This window comes from Bactrocera dorsalis, chromosome 1, assembly GCF_023373825.1.
Source record: "Bactrocera dorsalis isolate Fly_Bdor chromosome 1, ASM2337382v1, whole genome shotgun sequence".
NCBI lineage: Eukaryota > Metazoa > Arthropoda > Insecta > Diptera > Tephritidae > Bactrocera > Bactrocera dorsalis.
In genome coordinates, this window is record NC_064303.1 from 67344722 (window position 1) to 67372343 (window position 27622).

The window sequence follows — 27622 nt, forward strand, 5'->3', positions numbered from 1 at the left end:
GTGTCGCGGTAGTACTTTTCACCTTCGCTGACTTGTGTAAGTGTATTGTCTATTTTTTTTTTTTTTTATTTTATAAATTATTTGTACAATACTTAATATTCTACAAATAAATATCTAGCAGCACTAGCAGCAGAGGCCTTCGGCTGTCTGTTATGCTATATACATGTGTATGTTTAATTTAATATTAAAACAGAAGTGAAAGGATAGATTAGTACTTAGGAAGTAGGGTTAGTGAGTTAATTAATTATCTTTATATTCGTCGAAGTAGATCTGTTTCCTTAAGAAAATTATAAATCATATTCACATTTTTGGCGGTGGGCTCATTCAGAAGCTGGAATGGATCGGCCGAATTAAAAATCTCATGTCTAATTGTTGCAGTTATAGGGCACGCGGTTAATATGTGTTCTATCGTTGCGTTTTCGTCGCAGAATGGGCAGTTTCCATGAGGGGCACGTTGCAATAAATAAGCGTGTGTAATTATGGTGTGTCCCAGACGTAAGCGGGTAAAGGGCTTGATGGCGCGTAAGGTGATATCGGCAGTGTAGGTCGGCTTAATTCTGAACGGGTTGATTTTCGAATAGTGATGAATATATCCACTCCAATTATCTTTTGCTGATTTTTTCCTTAGGCGTGTAATCTCAGTTATAATGTCTTGTTTTGTGAAATAACCAAAAGTTATGGTTGGTGTATTTGCTGCATTTTTCGCAGCTGCGTCTGCTTTTTCATTACCAGATATCCCTGTGTGCCCCGGGATCCACATCAGTTTCAGTTTGTTTGGATATTTTAAAAGATTGTTGCGTATGGCGACTATTTCATTTTGTGTGTTTTCCGGCGATTCTATGGCTTCGATGCAAGATTTGCTATCGGTGCATACGATATACTTTCCCCTGGTGTGATTTACATAAGTAACTGCTTCTAATAAAGCGACGACTTCGGCCGTAAATGATGAACATATTGTGTGGAGAGTGCCGTGTCGAATCAAGTCACCATTTTCTTTTGTGACTGCGAACGTTGAGCTGTTTGCTGTTTTTGAGCCGTCGGTGTATATAAAGTTCCAACCGTAACTGGAGTATTTTGACTTCTCCGAAGCGAAGAGTTGCCTGTATTTTTCGCTTGAGGTCTTATCCTTCGGCAGTTGCAGGGTCTTAATAGCAAATGAAGAATTTTTTATCATCCATTGTGGACGAGTTTCAGGTCCAAGAGAACATTTATAGGAAGGTAACTCAAGTTGCCTGCCGAAGTTAACGCATCGCGCGATTGCTGACAAGCACTTAGGTTTCCGTTTCCTCGAGAGAGCATTTTGGACGTCTTTGGCGAGAATAGTGTTGGTCGTGAACAGAAGCTTTGGTAGTAAACGTCTGGTGCAGTCGATAGTCCTGTCTATTATAGTTGGCAGGCCAGTTTCAGCAAAGAGGTTCTTTAGTGGTGTTGTTGGAAATGCTCTAATGCTTCTGCGCATGGCCACATGGTAAGGGGGGGAGAGTATTTTCATTGTAGAAGCCGGGCAGTTGCCGTAGATAGGTAGAGCGTAGTCGATCTTGGAGATCACTAGAGCCTTGGTGACGTTGATAAGTGTTAATGGATGAATTAAACTTTTTTTTGACGTTAGATATTTGATTATATTTAGTCGCGTTAAGAGGCAGTCCTTAATATGCTTACAATGGGCCTTAAAGCTATATTTAGAGTCTAGTACTAACCCTAAGATTTTAAGTTCATTTACCATACTAATGTTAATATTGTTAGAAAAGGTTAGTAAACCTGAGCATGTTCGTTTTTTACAAATATGTAATGTTTTTGATTTTTCGTAAGAGATGGTAGTTCCTGATGATAGGGACCATGTCGAAATTTCGGATAAGATATTCTCAAACAGTTGGGCTGTATTGGTGAGGTTTGCATTCTTTGTGTAGAAAATTACATCGTCAGCATAAAGCTGGCACTCGATGCCGCGATGGTTGTTGTAAGTGAGTTGAGTAATCTCTTCGAAAGCTATTATAAAAAGGAAGGCGGATAATGGAGACCCTTGCGGGGTTCCGTTGTCAAGTGAAGCTATGGAGGATAAGAAACCATTTATTTTTACTTTGCATTGCCTGTGACTGAGGAAGTTCTTGATAAATTTCTTGATTTTAGGGCCTAGTTTCCACTTATCTAATTGTCTCAGAACGATATGGGCACCAACACGGTCGAATGCTTTCTGAAAATCAATTGTTAAAATTGAGACATGGTTCTTAGAGGAAAGAGCGCTTGATATAAAGTGATCTAGGTGCAGAAGAGCATCGATGGTGCCATAATTCTTTCTGTATGCGGTTTGGTTGGGGCTTATGAGTTTTCTTTTGTTGCCATACCACATCAGCCGGTTAACTATAACTTTTTCAAGAAGTTTTCCCAAACAGGGTAAGAGCGATATCGGCCTATAGTTGTTGACATCAAGCGCTGACTTATTGGGCTTCAGGATAGGAACTATACACGAAGTTTTCCAGGCATGAGGATAGCATCCGCTTTCAAATATATTATTATAGAGGTTGAGTAAACGATGCTTAGCCTGGATAGGCAAGTTTTGAATGATTGGATAGGTAATTTTGTCAAGACCAGGGGTTTTGCCTTTAACGGACGAAAGGGCGAATTCGAGTTCGGTTAGTAGAATTTCCGACTCTAGTTGCTTAGCGGGAGGCGATAAACGGTACAAAATAGGTGGTTCAATACTTATTCGTTGAGATTTTAGGTTGCGGAACGTGTCTGAGAAGTTTGCATCGGAAGAAGAGAGTGACAGGAAAGAAGCAAAATGGTTGGCAATATCTACGGGAGCGGTTAATGGACCGCTTTGTGTTTGAATGTAGGAAAATAGGGGCCGTTTAGGAGATCCGGTTAGCATTTTGATATCATCCCATATTTTCTTTGGGCTAGTGCGGGGGTTTATGGTCTCAGTGAGTTCTTCAAACTTTTTCTTTTTATAATGTTTGGCAGAACGTCGGAATAACGCATTTGCCTTTTTGTAAAGGAGCAGGTTTTCAGCTGAGCGTGTTCGCTTGTATTCATACCATAAATTCTGCTTGTTGAGCCGTAGTCTGGACAAGTCGGCGTTCCACCAAGGAATATTTTTCCTACTTTTATTGGGAAGCGTTCGAGGGATGGAAAAGTGAGAAGCAGTACGTATGATTCTCGAAATTTTGGCAGACTCCTGGTTCGTGTTGGAGGAAACTTGCGTGGTCTCACAAAGATTGTTGCATATTTGTCTGAACTTTTTCCAATCAGCCTCATCAGTTTTGAATTTAGATGAAAATTTAAAAGTACTTGTATTTTGATTGTTGCGCGGATTTGTTTGTATGAATATTGGGAAGTGGTCGCTGCCAAACAAAGAATTTAGAACTTGCCATGTGCATTGGGGCGCTATATTAGTAGAGCAAAACGTGACATCAATATTGGAGAAGGTGTTGTGGGTGGAGAAATGTGTGGCGGATCCATCGTTAAGACAGATAATATTGGATGCAAGTAGCGCATCTTCAACTTTTTCGCCTCTTGAGTTTGTGTGCGTAGATCCCCATATTGTACTCCAGGCGTTTATATCTCCTCCTAAAATAAGTGGTTTATCTAATTGGTTTATCAATTGCAGAATATCAGAAGAAGCAAAATCTTGTGTGGGTGGAATGTAGATGCAAGCTGCTGCTAGTTTTGTTGGTGCATTAATTTCAATGGAAACTACTGAGAGATTAGACCGAACAGGTAGTACTTTGTGGGGTATGCTTCTTCTTATTAAAATAGCAGCGCCTTGTTTTTTTGTTGTTACGTGCGGGAGATTGTTAAAATAGCCTACGTAGGATTTTGGCGTGTGAGCAGGTTGATTATGTGGAATATGAGTTTCATTAAGGAAGATCATGGATGGAGTGTAAGAATTAATAAGAGTTTCTAGTTCGTGATAGTTGTTGGCATAACCGTTCATATTCCATTGTATGATCGACAGCATACCGAAAAAGGTAAAAACAAGAAACAGAAAAGGGAGAAATATAAATAGCTAGTGAGTGGGGAGAGAACATTGAGTCTTGGCAACTATGAGTAAGCTATGCTTGGCATAGCGCGTCTAGTCGCGTGAAGAAGAATGTTTGAGACTTGAGCTATTAGTGAATTGCGCAATGACATTTAACTTAGCGCTTGCTAAGGTGGAATGCATTGCTTCGCTGAGCTGAGAGTTTAGAAATGTGGGAAGATTGGTATTAGTACTTTGGGGGGATGGGGATAAAGCGGTAAGGCTTATTGCATTTGATTTTAATGAAGAGGTGGATGGTGTATCGGTTGGTGGAGATATAGGAATGATGTTAGCATTATTGTTTGTTTTTGTAGTTTTTTCAGTGGGTATGTTGATATTGTTAATTGCTGTGGGAGCAGGTCGCTTGGTAATTTCAGAGAATGATTGAAAAGGAGTGGGGGAGGGAGCTTGCGCTCTGTATTTCTTTGCTGCTTCGCGCATACTGCACTTTTCTTCCGTTTTTATTTTTAATATTTCTTTCGCTTGTTGGAATTTTGGGCAACTAATTGATGACGCGGGATGTTCACCAGAACAATTTGCGCACAATAATCTTGAGCATTTTTCTTCTTCGTGCGGAGGGAAATTGCAATTGACGCATGATGGAAGATTTTTGCAATGCTTTAGTGTATGGCCAAGCTTTTGGCAAGATTTGCAACGCATTGGGTTGGGGAAATATGGGCGAACTGAAATTTTCCTCCATGCAACATCTATTTTTTCGGGAAGTTTGTAGCTTTCAAAGGTTAAAAGTAACGCACCTGTTGGTGTTAGAACTCCTTCAGTTTTTCTCTGAAATCTGTAAATGGATGTTACACCATATGCTTCTAAGCCTTATACAATTTCGTTGTCTGGGACGTGATTGAGGAAAGGAGCGAAAATTGTGCCTTTGACACTATTGAGTTGCTCATGGTATTTTGCTTCGATTTGGCAGATGCCTGAGAGGTTTTTGATGTTGATAAACTTTTCGGCAATTTTTTTATTTTTTGCAAGTAGCAAGAGATTTCCATCTCTCATCTCTGTGATTTTCACATCTTTGCTTATGGCGTTAAGGGCTTTATGTACCAAAAAACATGAAAAACGTGATAGGGGCTTGTTGTTGTCGCACGATTTTAATACAATGAACTTAGGATCGTCGTTCTTTGTAATGTTTACACGAGGGAGATCAGGAAACTCTTCAACAGATTTGTTGGCTTTTTTCCTTTTTGATTGTGGACTAGAGGAAAGCAGGGCAAACCTGTTTTCCCCTAGGTTAGTGGCCCCGGGGGGCATGTTGCACTTTTAGATAATTAGTCACTTGGTAGATTATACCTTTTTTCGCACAAACGAAAGAAACACGTGGAATAGAGCGCGAAAGAAGAATAATTGAAGATAACTGCACTGAAGCGGGTGAGAAAGTCAGACGAGATCCGCGAACGAGAGCAAACGTATGCACACGGCGGTGCTTAGTCGATGACTGTAAATAAATATTAAATGCAAATGCAGCCACATGATAGTAATAAAGGATAAGCAGCACTGTGGAATTTTCCCACAGATAAGAATTTTTGTCAATTAGAAGATAAGTATTTCTGTGAAACTATAAAAGCAAGAAAATCTTTGAAATATAGAGACACATTTATTCTGACACTCTAAAGAGCCGGTTGTTTAAAATTGTTTCGTAATTCGTGCGGAATTATGGATCACGGTCAATCAGCAAGCGATCATCACGATGTCACAGCACGACTTTTTAAACAAAAGCTACGATGTTTGATGAACTTTATTTTAAAGCAACGTATATGTGGTGCTGTTAGATGTTAGATGTAATCTGTTGTGTGGCAAAAGAGAGGTTTGCCGCACGCACATACTCTTCTTTGAATGGTGGATGGTGGTTACAACGGATCAAATTGATGAAATTCCTGATTCAGAGAAAGATAGAGTATCATACGAAGTGATGAAAACCAATATGCTTCATGGACCTTGAGGACACCACAATCTCACTACTGTTTGTATGTTTGACAATAAATGCAAGAAACACAATCCACGTCCTTTTCTTTCGGAATCGCAAACTGGAAATGATAGATATCCACTCTATTGCGTAGCTCATCAGATGACAATGGCAGTACATTTAGCAACTTAATGGAGTGAATATCGAAGTCGACAATATATGGATCGTACCATATTCGCCACTATTGTCAAATTCACATTCAAAACTAATATGAATGTTGAATATGGCAGTTTTGTGAAATCGATAAAATACTTTTGTAAGTACGTCACCAAAGGAAGCAACATGGCGGTTATTGGTCTTGAAACGCGAACTGCAATAAAGCGCTTTGTAGTATATTTACTTTTGCAATTCATGAACGTTTTCCGACTGTTGTGCCTCTCGCAGTTATTTTGAAGAATGGCCAAAGAGTGTATTCCAACCCAGTGAATACAGTACAGCCAGTGGAAACACCACCAGCGTTTGAGAGAACATAACTCTTTTCGAAACTATTGTACCTTTATATTATACATGGGATGCATCGTTGAGAAAAAAGTTACGCAGAAGGCATGGCCAACCGGTAGATGGACATCCAGTTTTGTTCTTAATTAATCCATTAGAACGAATTTACACAATTCAGCCGAAAAACGACGATTGCTTTTACCTTCGGTTGCTATTGATTAATGTACACGGTTCAACTTCATTTGAGTCATTGCGTACTGTGAACGGTACGGTGGGAGCAACTTTTTGAGAATCATGCCAGCATGATAGCTAGCGATGATCATTTCGACATTATGGGTTGCGAACAAAAATTCCGATCGTCTTGACAATGAAGACGAAGCCGTGCATTATCCAGTGGAATTTCCAAATTCTGTGGAGAGGCTTGGTATACCGACGCATCATTCAAAGTTGGATCTGTCATTATTATGTTTCGCAATTTTCATGCGCCGAAACTGTGTATTGGATCCCGATTGATTGTGACGCAGCTATCGAATACAAGAAGGCAGAATGCTTGAATCTACGAATTCGTTTGAGCTCTAACGATTTGCGATTTTAGTTCAAAGGTATTCCGTTTCCAGTGAAAATTGCATTTGAGATGACAATCAACAGTATACAAGGAAAGTCGCATAGAGTGCGGCATATATTTGGAAATTCTATGTTTTCCAAATGGATAAATTCAACTTTCTTTTAATTTCAAAACACATAATTTCTTGCAGTAAAGTACACGCTATTTTCACTGCAGATGACATTTTCAATATCATTCAAGATGTGTTAAAAGAATATTTCTTATCAACAAATTTTTACAAAATTGGAAGAGCTACTACAATACTGAAAGACGTTTGAAATATTGAAGAATTAATTATAGAAATACAAAATTATCATATAAACAGCAACCATAGGGGCATACTTAGACGAAACGGTAGCTCATTTAAAGAGGGACAATTAAGTAATGAGACTGGTTTTATTGCCGCGCTTGTGGTAAACCTGTGACCTTAAAATTCCCTTTCTCTTTTTCCGGCATCCCTCCCCTCTCCATTGATATACATATGTACCATCGCTCTAGCTTGTTCGCCTGCTGCGTCATGTTGAGTAGACGTGTATTTGTAGTGCTCGTCACGAAAATGAAAAAACGAAATAAAGAGCAACGCGTCGTGATAAAATTTTGCGGCAAATTGGGCGAAACAGCTTCGAAAACGTACGCTAAAATTGTAAGAGTGTATGGTGATAGTGCTCTTAGTCGTGCTCAGATGTTTCGATGGCACAAAGGGGGGCGTGAAAGTGTGGAAGACGAGGCGTGGAGTGGGAGACCAGTCGAGATGATTATTGCCTTTTTTGATAGCCGTAGAATCATCCGCAAAGAATTCGTTCCACCGGGGAAAACTGTGAATCAAGTGTACCATTGCCAAGTACTCGAAAACGAGTCAACAGGGTGCGCCCAGACATCACTCGTAACTGGATCCTTCATCACGACAACGCGCCGTGCCACACCCCTCTCAGCGTGTCCCAGTATTTAGCCACTGAAGGGATCGCCGTGTTGCAACATCCGCCGTATTCGCCCGACATGTCACCCTGTGACTTTTATTGTTTCCTAAAACAAAATCGGTGGTCAAAGAACCCCTTTTGAGTCGATTACGGACAGGCGGCCGTGACGAGGGTACTCGCGGACATCCCAGTCGAAGCGTTCCAGAAATGTTACGAAGCCTGGAAAACGCGCTGGAATCGCTGTATAGCTGGCAGAGTTGTAGAATAATTTTCAAATATAACTTAACAACTTAAAACTCATACGTCCCGATTAATTAATAGTTGTGATATTTATCAAACCTATCTTATCAAGAAACAGAAATCCCAGATTTTCCTATGCAAATATTACACATCGACTTATACAGCACCAATTGAAAATTATTTTAACAATTATAGACAAATTTTCAAAATTTGCAGCAAGGGATAGTCTGAACATACATAGTTAACCCTTGTGTTAGTAACCGGGTACCCACCGGGGTGTATTTATGTGAATAGCTTAAAAAAACTCAATATTTCTTTTTAAGCTCTCAAATCGTCGTTTTTTAACTTAAAAGAAAGCTATTTGTGAGTTAATTTAATTGATTTATTTTTTATTTTTCTTTTTAAATAAGCTCAAACTCTAGCCATCGCCCTATTAGCAACCGGGTACCCGGGTACCCACAGTGGAAAGAATAGGAAATAAATTGTATATAATTTCTATTAACGCATGCAACTAAATTTTATTAAAAAAATAAAGAAATATTACACTTTTTTTATAATTAATGACATTGAACACATTGTACACGATTAACTGAGTGCTCGTCACAAACAGGTTGGTGACAATCGGCACATGCCTTCCGTGTCTTTCGCCGTCTTTTTACTGACAAAGCATTGCAGCCATGACAAGATCCTGTTACTTTTTTCTTTCCGGTTTTATCTTTTGGAGTCTCTGGACCAGGACTTATCACGACTGTTTCTGTCAGTGTATGGTCTAATACACTTTCAACTGAAATCTTTGTGGCGCATTACTTGTGGATTCGCCGTGCGATGTTCAATCATCGGCAATGTTAGTTCTTCACTTAGTTTACGCATAAATTGACGACGTTCTGTCGTTTTTTGACACTCATTTTATTATTTTCATAATAAATTATATATGCCGCAAGTGAAGAAATATCTAGCATGTTGAAGAACATTGCCATTGACCATCTCGACGATCGTCGTTGACTGGTGTATCTCCGCACCGTTTGGTCCATTGTGTCAACTCCAGCTTTATATTCATTATAAAAATTTATTATTTCTCGGTTTTGTTTAGCCTCATCACCAACTGATATATCTGAATGCATTGTCGATATCAGAATGACAGCTTTATTTTTTTAGGAACGTAGGAACACATGGTAACCTTTTCGTGAAATCCAAAAATTTAATGTCTGTAGTTTGTTTTCGAGTCCCTTAAGTTTCAGCTTACAAATTTTAGCAGCATCTTTTAGGAGGCTATTTTTTCAAATTTGTCTACGATAGTAATTAGTTTTGAAGTTTGCGAATTATAATTGTCCAAGTCTATTATATGAATGAAATTGAAATAACTTTCGATCGTTCTCGCGTGTCCAATCTTCAGGGCTATCATATTCTGGTCTTCGTCAAAATTTTGTATTTCCAAGACTTGTCCATAAGCAAAGGCTATTCAAAAGTTAAATAATTGTTTATTATTTTCGTGGTCTCAGTTTAATTTTTGATTTGTAAAATTTTTTGCCTTTAGTAGTTTGTAAAGTAACGTCATTATCTTTTAATACTTTATGTTTCGAGAATCGTGCAGTTATTTTGTTTCTCCTACATTCTTTTCTATATATATCCTCTTCTTTGTTCCTACGCTCTGGAGATTTCCTAGATCTATTAAGACGACTAATATTTTTTAATTTAGCTTTCATAACTATTTCTTTAACAATGGGGTATAGTTTTTCTTTAAATTCATTTAACTTAACTACAAATTCGTGTTTGTTGTCGTATTTTATGTCTCTTGAGAAGTTATACGGTCTTCCAAAGAATAACTTATATGGTGTAAATTTTGTAGATGAATGGATTGTATTATTGTAAGTTATAAACGTCTCTGTTTAAATGAGCTAAGCATCCACCCCTTCTACCCTGTAAAACTGGCGCATCCTCATGCAACAGCGCAATTAACCACAGCTGATGACACTTCAACGCAACTCACCACACCTGTGCTCTTACCCACAAAACAAAAAGGATAGACAACAGGAAAGGAGACCACATTCGCCATACACGCATTCGCTGACACACTGCGTCCCGTCGTCATCACCCGGTCCGCTCAGAGAATGTAAAGTATAGAGAAGGTGCAGGTTCGACAGCGAACATTTTGTAGGATTTTTGAAGGGAGTTCACCTCAGAATTCACGATGAGAAATGTTAACATTTTTAACAGTTCTCCACATAGTGAGAATATGAAGAGAAAAAATATATGAATTTAAGGCATTTGTTGCCATAGCATGTATACCCAAGCAGAGAATATGAAGAGACATAAATATATGTATGCATGAATATGAATATGAAGACATAAACATATGCATGCATTCTCCTTATGATCTCCCAACAACAGTATTGATATTTTCATGCCTCAATTTTTCAACTTGGGAATCGCAATGTATGCAAATACATATGTATGTATGCTTTTGCGTTTTGCCGTCGGCAATTGAATACTGACATGTAAACATAATTATAATATGAGTATAATTTTGTATGAATGCCTGCATAGTAATATTTATAGTCAATTTGCACTTGCATATTTAATAATTCTTTGATTGTTACATAATATACTATACTAATAAATATTTTTGTATTATATTTCCCACTAATAGAAATTAAATTTATCAGAACAATATACATATATGTACATACATCATATTATCTTATGTCACATGCTCATATCATAATCTTATTATCTGCTCATATACATAAATGTATGTATACGCATGTGCGCGTTCAGAAATTCAAACAATGATTTTATCACTTATCAATGTATTTCATGTGCGCGCATTGATCTGCATGTTCATACATTCATATACACTTATATGTACATATATTTGTATACACTTCCGAACATATACGTAATGCACAAGCATACAAACATATGCATACACATGTGAATATGTCACCAACAAAAAATTGAAGCATTGTTCTAGAAAAACAACAATTGTCTAAATCAGTGGTCGGCATGAGAGGATCTGTCACTGTGTTGGTGAGCACGAAAAAAAAGTAGCCCAGTGAGAAATTGGAATTAAAATCAAGCAAATTTTATAAATAGTTAATAGTATAATGAAAATTAACAAAATGTCTTTTAAGGATATATTCCCTTTTATCTTTTAAAGACTTGGAACATAAAAGGCACCAAAGGCATTTAATATCATAAAATATTTCTCGCAGGGCATATTTGGTTTTGCGCTATAGTCTTGCGCGATGTTAATTCGTTGCTGGCTCGACAACCATGGATAACATGATACGTAACTTTAGCATTGGCTCTCTTTTTCTGTCAAACGCGTTCCCTGATTATTTGACAGCGATGGAGATCAGGGAATTTTTGACAGTTGACTTCAGAAAAGGCGGGATGCCAGAAGTAAAGCGCTATAATTACTTGACGAAATTAATGTGAAATGAAATTTCATTGAACTGTGCGAACATATTTTAGCAAAATAAATGTTTATGTAAATTAATTAATGATTTTGCATTTTAGGATTTATATATGTATGCCTTTTTAAAGTGTTTAATTTAGTGTTTTGTATAATTTATTATATACCCAATCTAATTTTTTTCAGCAGTGGCATCATTGACAAATGTTATAAAAAATGCGAGTTTTGACAGCTCTCTCTCGATTCAAAGAGTTTCGTATCATGTTATCCATGTCGACAACGACTGAACGATAGAGCGTAAACGTACGTGTGAAGTTAGTTTGCACAATTGTGCTAAGAAATGCCGACCACTGGTCTAAATAGAAGAAGCATCACAAGTCAATATGGCAGCCGAATTGGCGAAGCCCAAATGTAGTAAATTTTACAACAAAAACGATTTCATTCATAAACGCAGGCGCATATGCCACAAGCGACCTCGCTTCATTCATATAAACAGACGCCGTAACATCTCCCCGAGCATGCCTTTGCCGACAAGCGTCTTTTCGCGACGATGGCAAAAGCTAAAAATCATAAATTGAACATCTTCTGGTGTTTGTTCAAAGAAGGAAGTGAGAAAAGTGGCAACATAGGAGTTGTCGATTTATAATATTTGTCTAAAATATTTTTCCGTGACTCGCAAAAATCTGCGTGGTGAGCATTTGTACAACTCTGGTGTGTGAAACTATCGGAATAGATGACTTTTTGAAAGTATTTTCAACCTTTTTTGCAACTATTTCTGTAACCTCTTTACTCCTAGGTTCATAGCTGTCGCCTCGGAGTCGCCCTATACCAAATCTTTCAAACTGATAACACAAAAGAACATCCTGGTAAGTAGGTAACTGGGACTCAGAGAGATTGTACGGATATATGCCAAACACAGGGCATTTCTGTCTAAATTTAAATTTAGATACAGACATTTTGAGTTCTGTGTTTTGTTGAGAGAATATAAGTGATAGCACCTGGCGAAATCAACGACAAGAGTGAAGGAACTCGATGAAAAAATATTTATGTGGAGACCAGTCCGAACGTGTCGTATGGCGCAGGGAAATGAATGTAAGTGATAGAACTCGGCGAAATCACCGACAAGAGTGAAGGAACTCGATGAAAAAATATTTGTGTGGAGACCTATCCGAACGTGTCCTTTGGCGTAGGTGAATGAATGTGAGTGATAGCAATCGGCGAAATCAACGTCAAGAAGTGTGGCCGCAAGCCGATTTTCACCTTGCGCTGTGGCGCGCCTCCTTTTCGCTCGTATCTCGGGAACGGTTCGTCCTACGGCCATGATCACATATACCATTTCGGTAGCAAATGACGTGACAAATAACTTTTGTTTTATACATTTTGCCATGAGATGCGTATTTCAGGTGCTAGGTAGACAATTCCACGATTTTAGGCGAATTTCCGAAATTTCAAGGCCGAGGTTCGGGTTGAAGATGCAATCCGATCTCAAAACAAAAAGTTGCATTGGAATCAGGAAGTACTAAGGCAACTTTTCCGCACTATTAGAAATACCGAATCGAAAAAATTCCGGAATCGACCCACCCTACTGAGTAGGCTATTGAAAATTAAAGTCCTCTCTCGTCGAACAAAAACCAAACTCTAAAAGTCATCCGTAATTCCCGTCCTGCTATGTGGTGCAGAGGCTTGGACGATGACAACAGCCGATGAGTCGACGTTGCGAGTTTTCGAGAGAAAGGTTCTGCGAAAGATTTATGGTCCTTTGCGCATTGGCCACGGCGAATATCACATTCGATGGAACGTTGAGCTGAACGAGATATACGACGACATTAACATAGTTCAGCGAATTCAAAGACAGCGGCTACGCTGGCTAGGTCATGTTGTCCGGATGAACGAAAACACTCCAGTTCTGAAAGTGTTCGACGCAGTACCCGCCTGGGGAAGCAGAGGAAGAGGAAGACCTCCACTCCGTTGGAAGGACCAAGTGGAGAAGGACCTGACTTCGCTTGGAATATCCAATTGGCGCCACGTAGCGAAAAGAAGAAACGACTGGCGCGCTGTTGTTAACTCGGCTATAATCGCGAAAGCGGTGTCTATGCCTGTAAAGATAAAATCATGATTTAAATTTCTGAACGCGCACATTTGTATACATACATTCATATGAGCATGCAGAGAAACATACAATTGATCTGATAGATGATGTACATACATAGGTATATATTGTTGTGATAAATTTAATTTCTATTAGTAAGAAATATATTACAAAAATATTTATTATTATAGTATATTATGTAAAAATCAAATAAAATTATTAAATATGCAAGTCCAAATTGACTGTAAATATTACCATGCATGCATTCATACAAAATTATACTATTTTTTTTTTTGCGGGTGAGGGGGTGGAAAATGCCTTCCGCATCATCTGTGCTGTCGTCACAGCAGCGGTATGTGCCACTTGCAGGTCACTAAAAACCCCCCCTCTAAGGAACCGTCGCCCACCCTGGAACCGTTTTTGCATTACTTCAGGGTGGCGCTCCATTTTTCTCATTGAGAGATTTACATCTGCGCACCTGCGTCCAGGTCCCGCTTTTTGCTGCGTAGCAAGAGTGCAGCGAATTTCTTGATAATCCCCCAATTTGCTTCACTCTCCAACATGACGCTGACTACATTGTCCGCGTTTATTGGGCCAACCAGGTTCTCTACGGTGGTGCGTTCTCCTTGCCAGTCCACACATTCGAAGAATGTGTGTTCAGCGTCGTCTTCTGTCGCGTCGTTGTATGGGCATGACGGCTATTCGACTTTTCCCATTCTGTGGAGGTACTCTTTGAAGTACCCGTGCCCGGATAACAGCTGGGTTGTGTAAAAGTCTACCTCTCCGAATTTTCGGCCTGTTCATGAGTCTAGATCTTTTATAAGCCTGGCCGTCCATCTGCCGCGGCTTTCGGTGTCCCATCTTTGTTGCCATGTTATTATTGTTTCTTTCATTATTTGTTCTATTGCGCTCTTGTTGTTATCGGATGACTGCTTTAGCTCCCATAGCTTTTTCCTTTCGTATGCTAGAAGGTCAATTGGGGCGTTTCCGCTTATAACTAAAATTGCCTCGCCGGATACTGTTCGGTAGGCTGATGCAACTCTGAGGGCTGCAGTGTGGTGCACTCTAGCCGCTACCTTACGCCGGTTTTCTTTTTTGAGCGTATCTGCCCATATCTCAGCTCCGTATAATAAAACGCTGATTGTTGTCGACATTAAGAGCTTTCTTTTTTCTTGGCTAGGGCCTCCTATGTCGGCCATTAGTCGGCTGAGTTGAGAAGTGATCTTCGCTGCCTTTCCTGTGGCGTGCTGGATTTGTACCCAGAAGGTTAGTCTGCGGTCCAGTCTTACGCCCAGGTAGTTAACTGCTTTTTTTGTCCTAAGAATATCCGTAGTCGTGTGCATGCTTATGTCGAGAGGTACGAGTATGTGCTTGTTTGTTAGCAGCAGTAGCTCTGTTTTCTCCGTAGCGAGCTGGAGGCTGCGTGAGTCGAGCCATGCTTGCGTCCGTATCATGACCTGGTTCAGCTTTCTTTGCGCTTCTTCCGTATCCCTTGCTGTGATTACTGCTGCGATCCGCGTAGCCTATTAAATATGAGTCATGTGGCATTTCTAGTTTTAATATCACGTCATAGCTGATGTTCCACAAGTCTGGTCCGAGGAGGGATCCTTGCGCTGCTCCTGACGTAACCGCTATATGTCGTGATCCCTCTTTGGTTTCGTACAGCAGTTTCCTATTGCTAAGGTAGCTCCGCACCACGGCCCTGAGGTAGTCGGAATGCGTTTCGGACATCTAGAGTCGCCAGCAACACTATTTTTTTGTATTTATGCCATCTACGCTGTGCGGCTTCTACGCTTTCAATGACGCATTTTATTGCTCCTATGGTTGATCTTCCGGGTCTAAAGCCATATTGTCTAGGGGACAGTCCTCCAGCTTCGTTGATGGCCGCCTCAAGTCTGGGTTTAAGCAGGGTTTCATATAGCTTTCCCGCTGTGTCAAGCATACATAATGGGCGATATGCTGATGGCGAATTGGGGTCTCCTTTTCCCTTACTGATTAGCACCGGCCGTTGCTTTTTCCACGGTTCAGGGAATATTCCGGCTTCAAGGCAGGCGTTGTACATGTCCAGTAGTACTGTCGGGCGCTCTGCATCGATTATTTTAAGAATTTCGGATGGGATCCCGTCCGGTCCGGGTGCTTTGTTGGCCTTGAGCTTGGCAGTGGCTACTTGAAGCTCTTCGTGGGTAAACTGGGGGATTTGCGTCGATCATAGAATGTATTCTGGGTCACTAGCCCTTGTATCGTGTGTGTGGAATAGTGTCTTCACAACGTTATCCATTTTCGCAGCGGTTAGGTCAGGTGACTTTGCTCGAGCGCCGAGTTTCTTCATCACAATTTTGTACCCGAGTCCCCAGGGGTTTCTGTTTATATCCTCGCGTAGTTCCTCCTATTTTTTCTTTTTGCTGTCGTCGATGGCATGCTTCAGCTCCTTTTTTGCTAATTTGTATTGATCAGCTTCTTGAGTTGCGGCTCCTCTACGCCTGGATCTCGTGTAGGATCTGCGAAGGCGGAGGCATGTTCGTCTGAGTTGGGCTATATTTTCAGTCCACCAGTAAACTGCTGCTTTATGTTTGCTGTGGGAGGCCTTGGGCATTGCTTTTTGACAGGCTCTTTAGGGTGTGTCATTCTGAGGTAACCTTTTTTTTCAACTGGAAAACAGGCTCAAAACTTTCGAAAATGTGTAAAAAAAAGTCACTCAAAAGGTGAGCTCTTAATATTAATATTAAGAGGTGCCTATTTCAAATTTTCTGTTTTCCATATAAATTACATGGAAAAAAATCATTTTTTTTGTGGTGGTTATTGTGCGGAGGTTTTATATGTGCCCCGATGGCTGCCAGTAGGGATGGTAAACTCGATCCCGATTCTACTCGAGAATCGAGTTTTCTCGATATACTGAGTATTTATCTTTCTTTTCGTATTCTTGGGTATGTATGAGAGCTATATTTGTACACATTTTTCGCTGTTAAAAATGGAATATCAAAGAACTTATTTTTCTTCAATATTCCCTGATTGCGCATACATGCTATGGCATATAATATTATTTCTCTTCATATTCACTGGTTGACTATGTGAGAGAACTGTAAACAATGTTACATTTCACAGCGTGAAATCTGTGGTTGTGAGGTGAATTCCGTACTTCAATTCTATAAAATGTTCGACATGTATGTACATTCTCTGGCTGAGCATTCAAAGAAAGTTATGATCACAAATACATATATATTGATATTACAGACGTACATATGTTGGGCCTTTTGCTTTAATTTTTAAAAGTTTACAAGCCATCATAATAATTGATATGAATATCATTTTGCAAATTTTTATGAATACATGCAAAACTGATAACATTCTAATTAAATTATGCTATTTTCAAAATATATATTTGTAATAAATGTGTGAATAACAGTTAATTTTTAAATATTTCTTTTGTTTGGTAATATAATATAATTTCATATGTGAATATGTTTGTATATGTATATGCTATATACATAAGTATATGAAATACTATCATAATATCCTAAATACTTAATATATTACAATAATCTTGTATGTAAATTACATTTCTTCATTTAAATTTCCAAACGCATCTAGATATTAGCACATAGGTACATACAAGTTATCGGGCTTTTTGCTAGAGCTCCGAAAAAAAAGTGGTTTTATTTTAATTGGGTCCGTATGACCTTCTTTATTAAACTTTAAATTGCAACTGACTTACATATTCTTTCTTAAGCTAAAAGTAACCTTAATCTACCTGTCCCGTAACTTGCAGTTCTGTGGATGTTCGCTTCCTGTTGTTGACGAAAATATTACTGTCAGCTATAACTTTATTTCTGATTGCGAAATATTAGCTCAGCTATATTTGTTATTAAAATATTAGCGGCAGCTATAATTATGAATATGTTTCGTGTTAACTCCTCCGCCGTCAAAAACAAACGTCCCCGTTTTTTTGCTCCATTTGATCTGTCAAAGTTATTGACCCTTCTAGTGTTGGTATTTCAGGTGTTTTGCCTTCATTATGATCGTTCAGATTAACATTTACATGGTAATTTGATAGCTCTGTTATACTTGCTTTGCATTTATTTTTTAGACTCAAAATGGTGATAATTACGATTATGCACATCATGCAGATGATTATGAGCGAAAAATTGGTAATTAAAGCTGCAGTGTGGGCTATTTTTAATTTTTCCAGATGATGTGTGTTGTTCAGATGAAGCTCCTTCATCATCTCCAAACTTAAAATTTCTTCTTCTTGAAACGATGGTTTATTTGGTTGTAAAATTGCTGGTAACGGTTTGCTGGTAAATTTTTCGTTAAATGAGTATGTTTGGTTTTCTATCCACACCGTGGAATTATGGTATTCTACTGCATATATACTTTGGCTGTCAATTTTTACTGTACCGTTATATTGGTTTAGTAACATAATGCCAGGTGATATATTTTCTACCGATAGTATGTGCTGATTATTTATTAAAATGCATTCTGTCGGTTTGCTCCTTAGTAGACGAGGGACACAGGTAGTGTTGCTTATGTCTATAATATTTTTGTTATTACATATTTTTATACTATTATATTCATTACATTTGTTCCTTATACCAAATATTTTATTATTCTTACACGCTATTACATTTTCAAATGGAATCTTATTTATATTCCTTTTTATTTTTATTGGTTTTATCATAATTGATTCACAAAGATCTTTATAAGATAACGGTATTCCAATAATGTATAGTAACATAGTTTCATTTGATGCAAGTTTAACATTTGCTAATTCGATAGATTCTTCAATATTATTTAGTGTAAAGTTATTTTTCCCTATGTATATTTTAATATATTTAATTCTTCATTTGACAAAATATAAGAATTAACTATGCCGGCTTTTGCCCAATGTATTGCATATTCTATATTAATTATCTCATCTTTTATTATATTTAATTTATATTTAATTTCAATAGCAATATTATGTTGTACAACTTCATTTGTTTGTACTTCTTTTAAAATTTTATTTGATATTGTAGAAATATTATTTATTCTGTCGAAAATTACTTTATTGATTGTTATTTGTTCGTTATTATTTTCAATTACATTATTGATATGATTTTATAGTATTATTAAGTCGTCGTGGTCAGGATTTCCCGCAATCCATTTCCAGACTGTTCCTAATTCGTTTACTGATTTCCTAAATCTCTTTGGTTTTAGTCTATTTAAGTATGTCTGTGTCAGTTTTAGTTCATTAATGCGGATAGGAAGGAGTGGTTTTTCTTCTTTAACTTTAGTTCTAATTGAATTACTTAAATTGTTTAGTGCGTTCTGGTATTCGTCTATGTCCACTATATGTATCAGTCGGAATGTTCCTGTTTGAATTTTTACTGGTCCTGTACTAAATGTGGCTAGTTGTGAGTTTGTATAGTCTATTATCCTAAAGACAGCGTACACCAAATGTACGAAAAATCTGAAAAATTAAAATAAAGAATGATATGTAGCTAGCTCTTGATATTGCTTTTGTGTACTGTTCGTCCTTTTTCTGTGATTACGACACTGGATTTGTCTTCTTTTACAATTTCTTTTCTATGTCTTGCTGTTAGTTTCGAGCCTGTTCGTTTACTTATTTTAACAAATATTATTTCTCCTGGGGCGTCGGTTTTTATTGGATTTCTAGTTTTATTGTGAATTTCCAAGTCTTTCATCTGTTGTTTTCTTAGTGTCTCGATATTTTCTCGTCTTGAGTTTTCATATTGCTGTGGGTCTATTGAAACGCGTCTTCCAAAAAAAGTTTCTATTGGTCTTTTTCTGGTTGTAGAATGTATTGAGTAATTATATTCGTAGGTGCAACGATCTAAAAGTTCTTGAAATGAGCGGTGGGTGCGTTCGGTTTGAAGACAACGCATAATTTCAGAAAGTGTGGAGTGAAATCTTTCGACTTGTCCATTGACTTTGCTAGCGTAGGGGGGTGTTTTGAAAATGTTAATACCAAGTTTGTCTTCGACCATGAATTGTATTGAGGCTGAGTTTAAAGATTTTTCATTATCTATAACTATGGTTTTCGGTACACCGAAGGAAAAAAGTAGTTGTCGCAAGGGTTCTCTGATATCCTCTATTGCTTTTGATTCTATTAATCTAACTTGGGCGTATTTCGAAAATTTGTCTACTGCGGTAAGTACAAGATTTTTCTCTGTACTGTATATATCAATATGAACTATTTCTCCAGGATATTGTGAAATAGGGGTTTCAAGTAAATGTGGTTTATTAGGATGACGATCGTATTTGTTTTCTTTACATATTTTGCATTGTTTAATTATTGCTTCTATTTTTGCTTTCATTTTTGGAAAATAATATTTTTGAATGAGTTGTTTTGAATTTTTGTCTCGGTTTCTATGTGCGCGTTCTTTTAATATTGTTTCGTTTTGAATGTCCTCGTTCGTAATGTCATCAACTTTCATCTGAGTATATCGAATTTTATAATTGGAAAAATGGATTGGGTATATTTGTTGAATTATTCCCATTATTTCTTCGGAAGTAAATATGTCATTTATCACCGAAGGGTTTAAGTAACGTTTAAAAAGTGAAATTAGGTTTTCTGAGGAAAATGTTTTTTTTTAATTATTACATGTCTATGGTATGTAGGGAATGGTATTTTAAATAGGTAACTATCCTCGTCTCCTAAAGAGATCCAAAGTTGGTTTTTGAAAACATTTATGGGTACTTCTACGGCTGGAATTAGATTGTGAGATGAGCTGTCATCTGAATGTGTGGCTACTGATAAAGAATTTATTTCGAATGGTCTTGAAAGTGTATCTGCTACTATGTTGACTTTACCAGGTTTATATCTTAATTCGTAATTATATTCTTCGAGTATGGCTTTCCACCGTTTTAATTTAGAATTATTGTTTTTATTGCTTAAGGCGTATGTGAGAGGTTGATGGTCTGTATGGATTACTACTTTTGCCGTTCCATAGAGATAATTTCTAAAAGTATTTAATGCCCAAATAATAGCAAGCATTTCTTTTTCATTAACTGCATAATTTTCTTCAGTTTTACTTAATGTCCTAGATATAAAGGTTATGGGTTTTCCATTCTGTTCTAAGACAGCGCCTATGACATATTTGGAAGCATCTGTTGTTAAATGGAACTCTTTTTTATAATCAGGATATTGTAAAATGACGTCTTTCGATGTCAATGTGGATTTTATTTTATTAAATGCTGCTTTAGCGTCATTGTTTAATTGGATTTGGATTTTTTTGGAAACATTTTTTGACATTCTACCTTCTTCACCACGAAGTAGAGTTGTGAGGGGCTTAGCTAATTTTGCATAATCTTTTATGAAACGTCTATAGCATCCTGAAAGTCCTAGAAATGATCTTAAGTCTTTAAGTGTTTTAGGGTATGGAAAATCTACAATACTTTTTTTTGTGGAAATACCAGCAGAAGAAATTATGAATCCTAAAAAGTCTACTTGGTTTTTATAGAATTCGCATTTGTCTGCTTGTACTTTCATATTAGCTTTACGGAGTGTATCAAAAATTTTGTTAATATGCTCTGAATGAGATTTTTCATCTTTGCTAAATATTATTATGTCGCCTATATAGACATAACATATTTTTCTTATATATTGTCTCAGAATATCGTCTAATGTACGTTGAAATATGGATGGGGCGTTCTTCAGTCCAAAAGGTAATCTTGTGAACTCATACTTTCCGTTGTTCACTGAAAAGGCTGTTTTCTCCACGTCAGATTCCTTAAGAGGAATTTGATGGAAACCGCTTTTTAAGTCGATTACTGAAAATATTCTATTTTCTCCTAATTGTGATAGTACTTCATTTATCTCTGGTATTGGATATCTGTCAGCAGTTATAACTGTGTTTAGTTTTCTGTAATCAATAACTAATCTGAATTTTTTTTCGCCTGATGCATCGTCTTTTTTGGGCACAACCCATATTGGTGAATTGTATGGTGATCTTGATTTTCTGATAATACCGTCCTCTAATAGTTTATTTATTTGTTTTTCTACTTCTTGTTTTAAACTGGCAGGATATGGGTATGATTTTGAGTAGATAGGTGTATCTGAATTTGTTCTAATTTCCGCTACTATTCTTGTTGTGTAGGTTAGTTTTTCATTAGGTTCAGAAAATAAGTTTCGGTGTTTTTGTACAAGTTGTTTATTCATATGTTCGTCACGGATTTGAATGGAATGAACATCTTGGGCTCTATATTAATGGAGTTGAATTTTACGTTTGTTTGCTACGATCATGAAATTTTCTTTAGTATTTATTATTGCTGATAGTTCCTTTAAACTATCATTTCCAAGAATTGCGTGAAAAGTTGTAAGAGTGGGTAACAAAAAAAATTTTAATTTGCATTCTTCAATATTAAAAAGATTTAGAAAAGTGTGATGGGTAATGTGTATTTTTCCACCGATTGAATTTGCGTAAAAAGGGTTATTGTTTTCTTTGGGATTTGGTACTAGATTTGATTGAATATAGTTTTTATTGGAACCTGTATCGACTAGGATTTTTAAAATTTCTCCACTCTTCGTTTTGCAGTTGAAATAAGGTAACTAAGAGCTGTTTAATCTAAAAAATGTACATCTGTCAGGTCTAGTGATTGTTCGTTTTCGTCGGTTTGTGTTGTATCGGAAAAGTCATAGTTGTATTCGTTGTTTTGGTAGTCATTGTTGTATTGATAATTTTGTTCTCTGTAAGGTTCAAAGTTTGAGTTTACATGAAATTTTGGTTGCAGATCATTTTTGTTTGAAAGATTTGATGGTCGTTTGACAGTGAATTTGGGATTTGGTCTATTGGCGTAATTGATTTGTTCTTAAGCTAACGTCTACGTCCATTGGTTGAGGTGGTTTTGGTGGTCTTGGAGGGGGATTATTTGGTGGTTGATTAAATGGGTTTTGATTATGAAAACCATGTTGTTGGTTTACTGGATTTTGGGTATACCGTTGTTGACCATAAGGATTAAATATATGATTTGGTTTTGGTATAAAAGCTAATTCGGGATGGAATTTGGTTTGAGGAAGTTGTCGATTAAGATTTGGAAAAAAAGTCTGTTGTTGGAATTGTTGTCTAGGAAATTGACTGTTAGCGTGATTTGGTCTAAAGTTTTGATTTTCTAACTTCAGGCAAAGGTCGAGAAGCCTGGGAAGGTCACCCGAAAGTCCTCTGACAAACGTGTCAAGGGCTTTAGCACGGTAGTTTTCCGTAAGAAGATGTTTTGCTTCCTCTCCTACTTCCATACAACCAATTTTGTTGAGGATTAGTGATAGGTGCGAATACACTTTTTGGTAAAATTCGTTAATCGTTAGTCTTCCGCTTCCGCTTTCTCTATAATTTTGTTTCTAATTACATTTAAAATTCCGAAATATCTTGGTGTGCCTTTCGAGGGTTCATATATCCTCAGAATCCGCTCGACACTCTTTTTCCAGGAGGTAAACTCTGAAGAGTTTCCTGAAAATTCTCGTAGTGATCGCACTACGTCGGGAATTTTGTCCATTTCGTTCATGTTGTCTCTGTATCTTTCGTCTATAGTTTGATCCCTAATGTTCTGGTTCGTACTATTATTCAAAATACTTTGTATTATGCTTTGTCCGTCCGTCTGTAACATCTGAGTTACAACGTTTTCAACTAAATGTGACAATTCTGGCGAAGTTTGGGTGCCAGAACCGGAAGGTCCTGTTGGTGCAACGGGAGTTGTATTCCCTAGCACTGGTGGTCTGATTAAATTATTTGGGTTAGACATTTTCTTTAAAATATATAAATATTTTTTCTTTATTAATCTCTGGAGGGTCCCTTTTACAGGAAAGTCGCAGAGTTATTTTACTTTTATAAGAACCGGAGGGTCTCCCGTTAGGTGGTGAATCGCGGCCCTTTTTAAATTTATATGTTATTGGCTGTACAAGCCCTTTTTTATTTTTCTTTGTGGTTTATAATTCTCTGGAGGGTCTGGTCAACTCCTGAGTAGGCTACAGAATCGCAGGGAATTTAATTTTTATAAGCTGGAGGGTCCCCCCGTAGGTGGTGAATCGCAGCTTTGTATTATTATTTATTATTGGTTGTACGAGCCCGTTTATTATTTATAAAAGAAATAATTTTCTTGTTGGAACTCTTAAAACTTTCTTTAAATTATTTACTTTCTTTTCCAAAAAAAATTTTTTAATTATTCTTAAATTATTAATTTTCTTAAAATATTACTGTCAGCTATAATTTTATTTCTGATTGCGAAATATTAGCTCAGCCATATTTGTTATTAAAATATTAGCGTCAGCTATAATTATGAATATGTTTCGTGTTAACTTACATAAGTGCAAATCAAATCGTGATATTATCATTTATCAGTAAAAAGTGTGCGCGCACTGCTCTATATGTGCATACACATGCATATGTATGTGTACGACATTTCCGAAAAAATAATGTATACACAAACCAACATACAAATATGCGTACACATGTAAATATGTCACCTACAAAAACTGCAATCATTGCTCTGTATGTATGTACATGTTTATTTAATAAGACAGTTTGTAATACATATGTAGTATATAAAAAATGTATATAAATTCTTATTGGAAAAAATTGGTAATTTTTTTTTGTTTAAATACGGACCATTTCTCTTTCTCTATAAAATGTTCCACTACATTTATTGACGCATGTACTGCATTGGGAACATTTTCTTTTGACGAAGTAAAATTTCTTAGGGTCTGGATAGCAGAATAGCAGATAGATAGCTTGATTAAATGTGGGTATAGTTTCAGTTGTTGTTTCAACCTCGCTTTCACTAGAGACTTCCTCCTCTAAGTCTGAAACAATAGATTATTTGTGTTGAACAATGCTACATTTTACAAATTTTACTTTAGACTTACCTTTTCCAGAAGGAACTAGATTTTCCATGACGCTATCTAAAATGTCTTCATCTGTTGGGAATCCCATTGTTTGCACACCATCGTCAATATCGACGTAATCATCAAAAGACACATTATCGGTTCCCATTGCCGTTCGATATGTGGTCCAAATTTGTTTCAATTCAGACAATGGAAGATCATCTTTTTCATCCCAGTCATCCGTAGTAGCATTCTGCATTAACTCACCTTTAGCAAAACCAGCCTTTCTAAAACAATTGCTGATTGTTTGTGGTTTTACGCGCAAATTCCAGGATTTGTTTAGATTCCTGATTGCATCAAGTAACGACACAGTCGTAGTAGTTGATAGAGATTTTGAATAATCCCTTGGTCCATTGGTTGTAGAACAGACGTCAAATTAGGAGGAAAATATTGCAGTTTTAATTATTGCAGTTAAAGTTTTTAAATTTGCTTGTACATTTTTAGGATGTGCGGGACAATTGTCAACGAACAGTAGTATTTTCCTATTTTGGGCAACAAAGACTTTATCTAGATTTTTGAGCCACTTATCATAAATTTAACTTGTCATCCACGCTTTTTTGTTGTACTCATAGTCCACATCAAGTGATTTTATACCCTTAAAACAACGTGGGTTTTTTGACTTGCCGATAACTAGCAATTTCAACTTTTCTGAACCACTCATATTGCTTGCAACCATAACGGTAATTCTCTCCTTGCTGTTTTTGCCACCAAAGCATTTTTGACCTTTAAAGGCTAATGTTTTATTGGGTAAACATTTAAAAAAAAATGCCCGTTTCATCTGCATTAAAAATATCGTTTTCGTGGTATTGTCTGATTAAATCTGGCAAAACGTTTTTTTCCAATCTTCACTAGACTGTAAATCGGCTGAAGCACTTTCTCCACAAATCGACATTTGTGCGATATTATGCCTTTTTTAAATTTATCTAACCACCCTACACTAGCAGAAAAATTTTCGCGACCCAAAGCAACCGCAAATTCTTTAGCTTTTTCTCTGATTAAGGTTACCGAGAGAGGAAGATTTTTCTTTCCCCGAAATTGCGGTAAGTGTTTCCCCGAAAAATTCGAGTTACGCTTGGTTACCGCCGCAGTTTCTGTGACATTTTAGTTCGTGTTTTAGAAATATTCGGGTAACAGAAATTCGAAAATTACATAGTGATGTTATAAAAACGTATTTTGTTCTTAAGGAAATTCGATATAGAGAATATTTCGAGCTACGGAATTTCGAGTTAGAGAAGTTTCACTGTATTCAGATATATTAGAATAAAATTAACAACACAGTTTATTTGTCGATTTTCAAGTCAAACAATTTATCAAAGAAAATATTCAATATTTATGTTAGTCTATTTTTTATGTTAGTCTAAGAGCCCGTGACATCCAGACCTTCGTCATTTTATAAAAGCTGAAAGTTTGTTGAAGTATGCTTTGAACATAGGTAAGAACGATGGCAAAATGTGAAATTCAAGTCATCGTGGCTTTGGGGGGTAGCGGGTGGGACAACAGCCAACTTTCGTTATTTTATAAAGCGTAATTTTTTAATATGTTATTCGGAATAACATTACAAACCATCTTATTTATTGCCAGACACTTTTTATGGTGGCAATCCCTTGCCAGACACCCTAAAACTTTAATAAATTTTAATTCTACTTTCGTTATAGTATAAAAGTTAAAATTTATACATGTTATTTGGGTGACTATTAGAAGATGATTTCTCAGTTGCCAGACAGTTTCGACAGTTCCTACCTAGGCCAGACAAACATATTGGGTCCCAATACCAAGGGTATAGGTACGAGCGCGAGGCAATATACAATCGTATAGGTGCGAGTGAGATAGCGCGTCAGGAGCGATCGAATGATGTTATTGTGTAATTATTTACGACTTAATAATTAAATAAAAGTTTAAAAATTAACATATTTGGTAAATTACTAAATAAAGTGTAAATTTAATGCGAAATTAAACTTCTCATTCAAATTTGATTGCATAGCTAATACATAAAAGGAATGAAAATATTTCTTTTGTAATTACGACATATAGGCTATAGAAATTATTTATCATATCTAATTAATAGAAATATTTATTTAAATTTTCAAAGAAGCGCATTGTTTCTTTTGAAATTTACAAAATTATAAACATTCTTCATAGCTTTCATTATTAATATTGATTTCGTAATTTTCTTCATACTCTTCATCACTGCTGCACCATATTTCTTCTGGCTCATTGTCAGTGTCATCTTCTTCGTTAGTTTCTGTAAAAAAAGTTACACAATTATGAAAAGTAAAAACTTATGTACATATAATAATTTGAAGTAATATGTATATACCTGATGTAATTTGCAGTGCATCACTGACAAAATTCGGTAACTGATCGCCTTCAAACCATTTAAAATTGTATTGGCTGTTAACTTGTACCCAACCATTGTTTGCTGGTTCATGTATTGATAGAATTTTCTTATGAGCATTATTCCAAATGCTGGATATATAATTAGCACGTCGAAATTGTTGGAATAGCTCTGATTTACAGGGTGGCAGACTGTTCCTATCAAAATTGCATATTTTTTTTCGCTGAAACGCTTCATTAACATCGCAGACCGTATAATTATTAATAAACAATTGAAGACGGGCAGCATCAACATCAATTATCGTACCAACATTATATATATCACATATGAACTGCTGTATTATGTCAAAAGTGCTTTGTATTTCACTACCATCTTCCTAGATTACCTATGAATAATTTTTCAAAAGATTATGAGAAAAAAAATAAAATTCGAGTTGGTGGTACAATACAAGAAGTTAAAATTCAGAGAGATCTGTTTGGACGTATGCTGGGAATATCCATGGATCATAATATAGATATTTTGAAAATTTTATCACATCCAATTACCTCAGTGCCTTTGTCCATGTGCCATTTGGATGGTACCATTTGCAAGACGGATAAATCTGCCTTAATGAAATGTTTGGAAAAAGAGGTAGAGCATGAACCACCAAGTTATGTAGATGTCGTAATAATTGATGGATTCTTCATGTTGCATACGATGAAAAATATTCCAAAAA

The 27622-nt window shown here is 36.7% G+C and overlaps 2 protein-coding genes across 2 annotated transcripts in view; both read right to left on the reverse strand.

Moving 5' to 3' along the window:
* The window catches only part of LOC125775402 (uncharacterized), a 335512-nt gene that overhangs the window by 27729 nt on the left and 280161 nt on the right, over positions 1 to 27622 (reverse strand). The gene's annotated exons all lie outside the window — the stretch shown is intronic.
* On the reverse strand, positions 24174 to 25578 carry LOC125775591 (uncharacterized). Its single transcript, XM_049446238.1, has 2 exons — positions 24555 to 25578; positions 24174 to 24491 (listed from the first exon to the last, which is right to left on the reverse strand). Exons 1-2 carry the CDS (start codon positions 24769 to 24771, stop codon positions 24286 to 24288), a joined length of 423 nt encoding a protein of 140 aa, XP_049302195.1. The 5' UTR covers positions 24772 to 25578; the 3' UTR covers positions 24174 to 24285.

Excerpts from the sequence above, each read along its gene's own strand:
- LOC125775591 (XM_049446238.1), bottom strand. The coding sequence starts at position 24,771 with ATGCAGAATGCTACTACGGATGACTGGGATGAAAAAGATGATCTTCCA. Across the intron at positions 24,492-24,554 it reads TCTAGTTCCTTCTGGAAAAG|ACTTAGAGGAGGAAGTCTCT; the intron begins GTAAGTCTAAAG and ends CTATTGTTTCAG.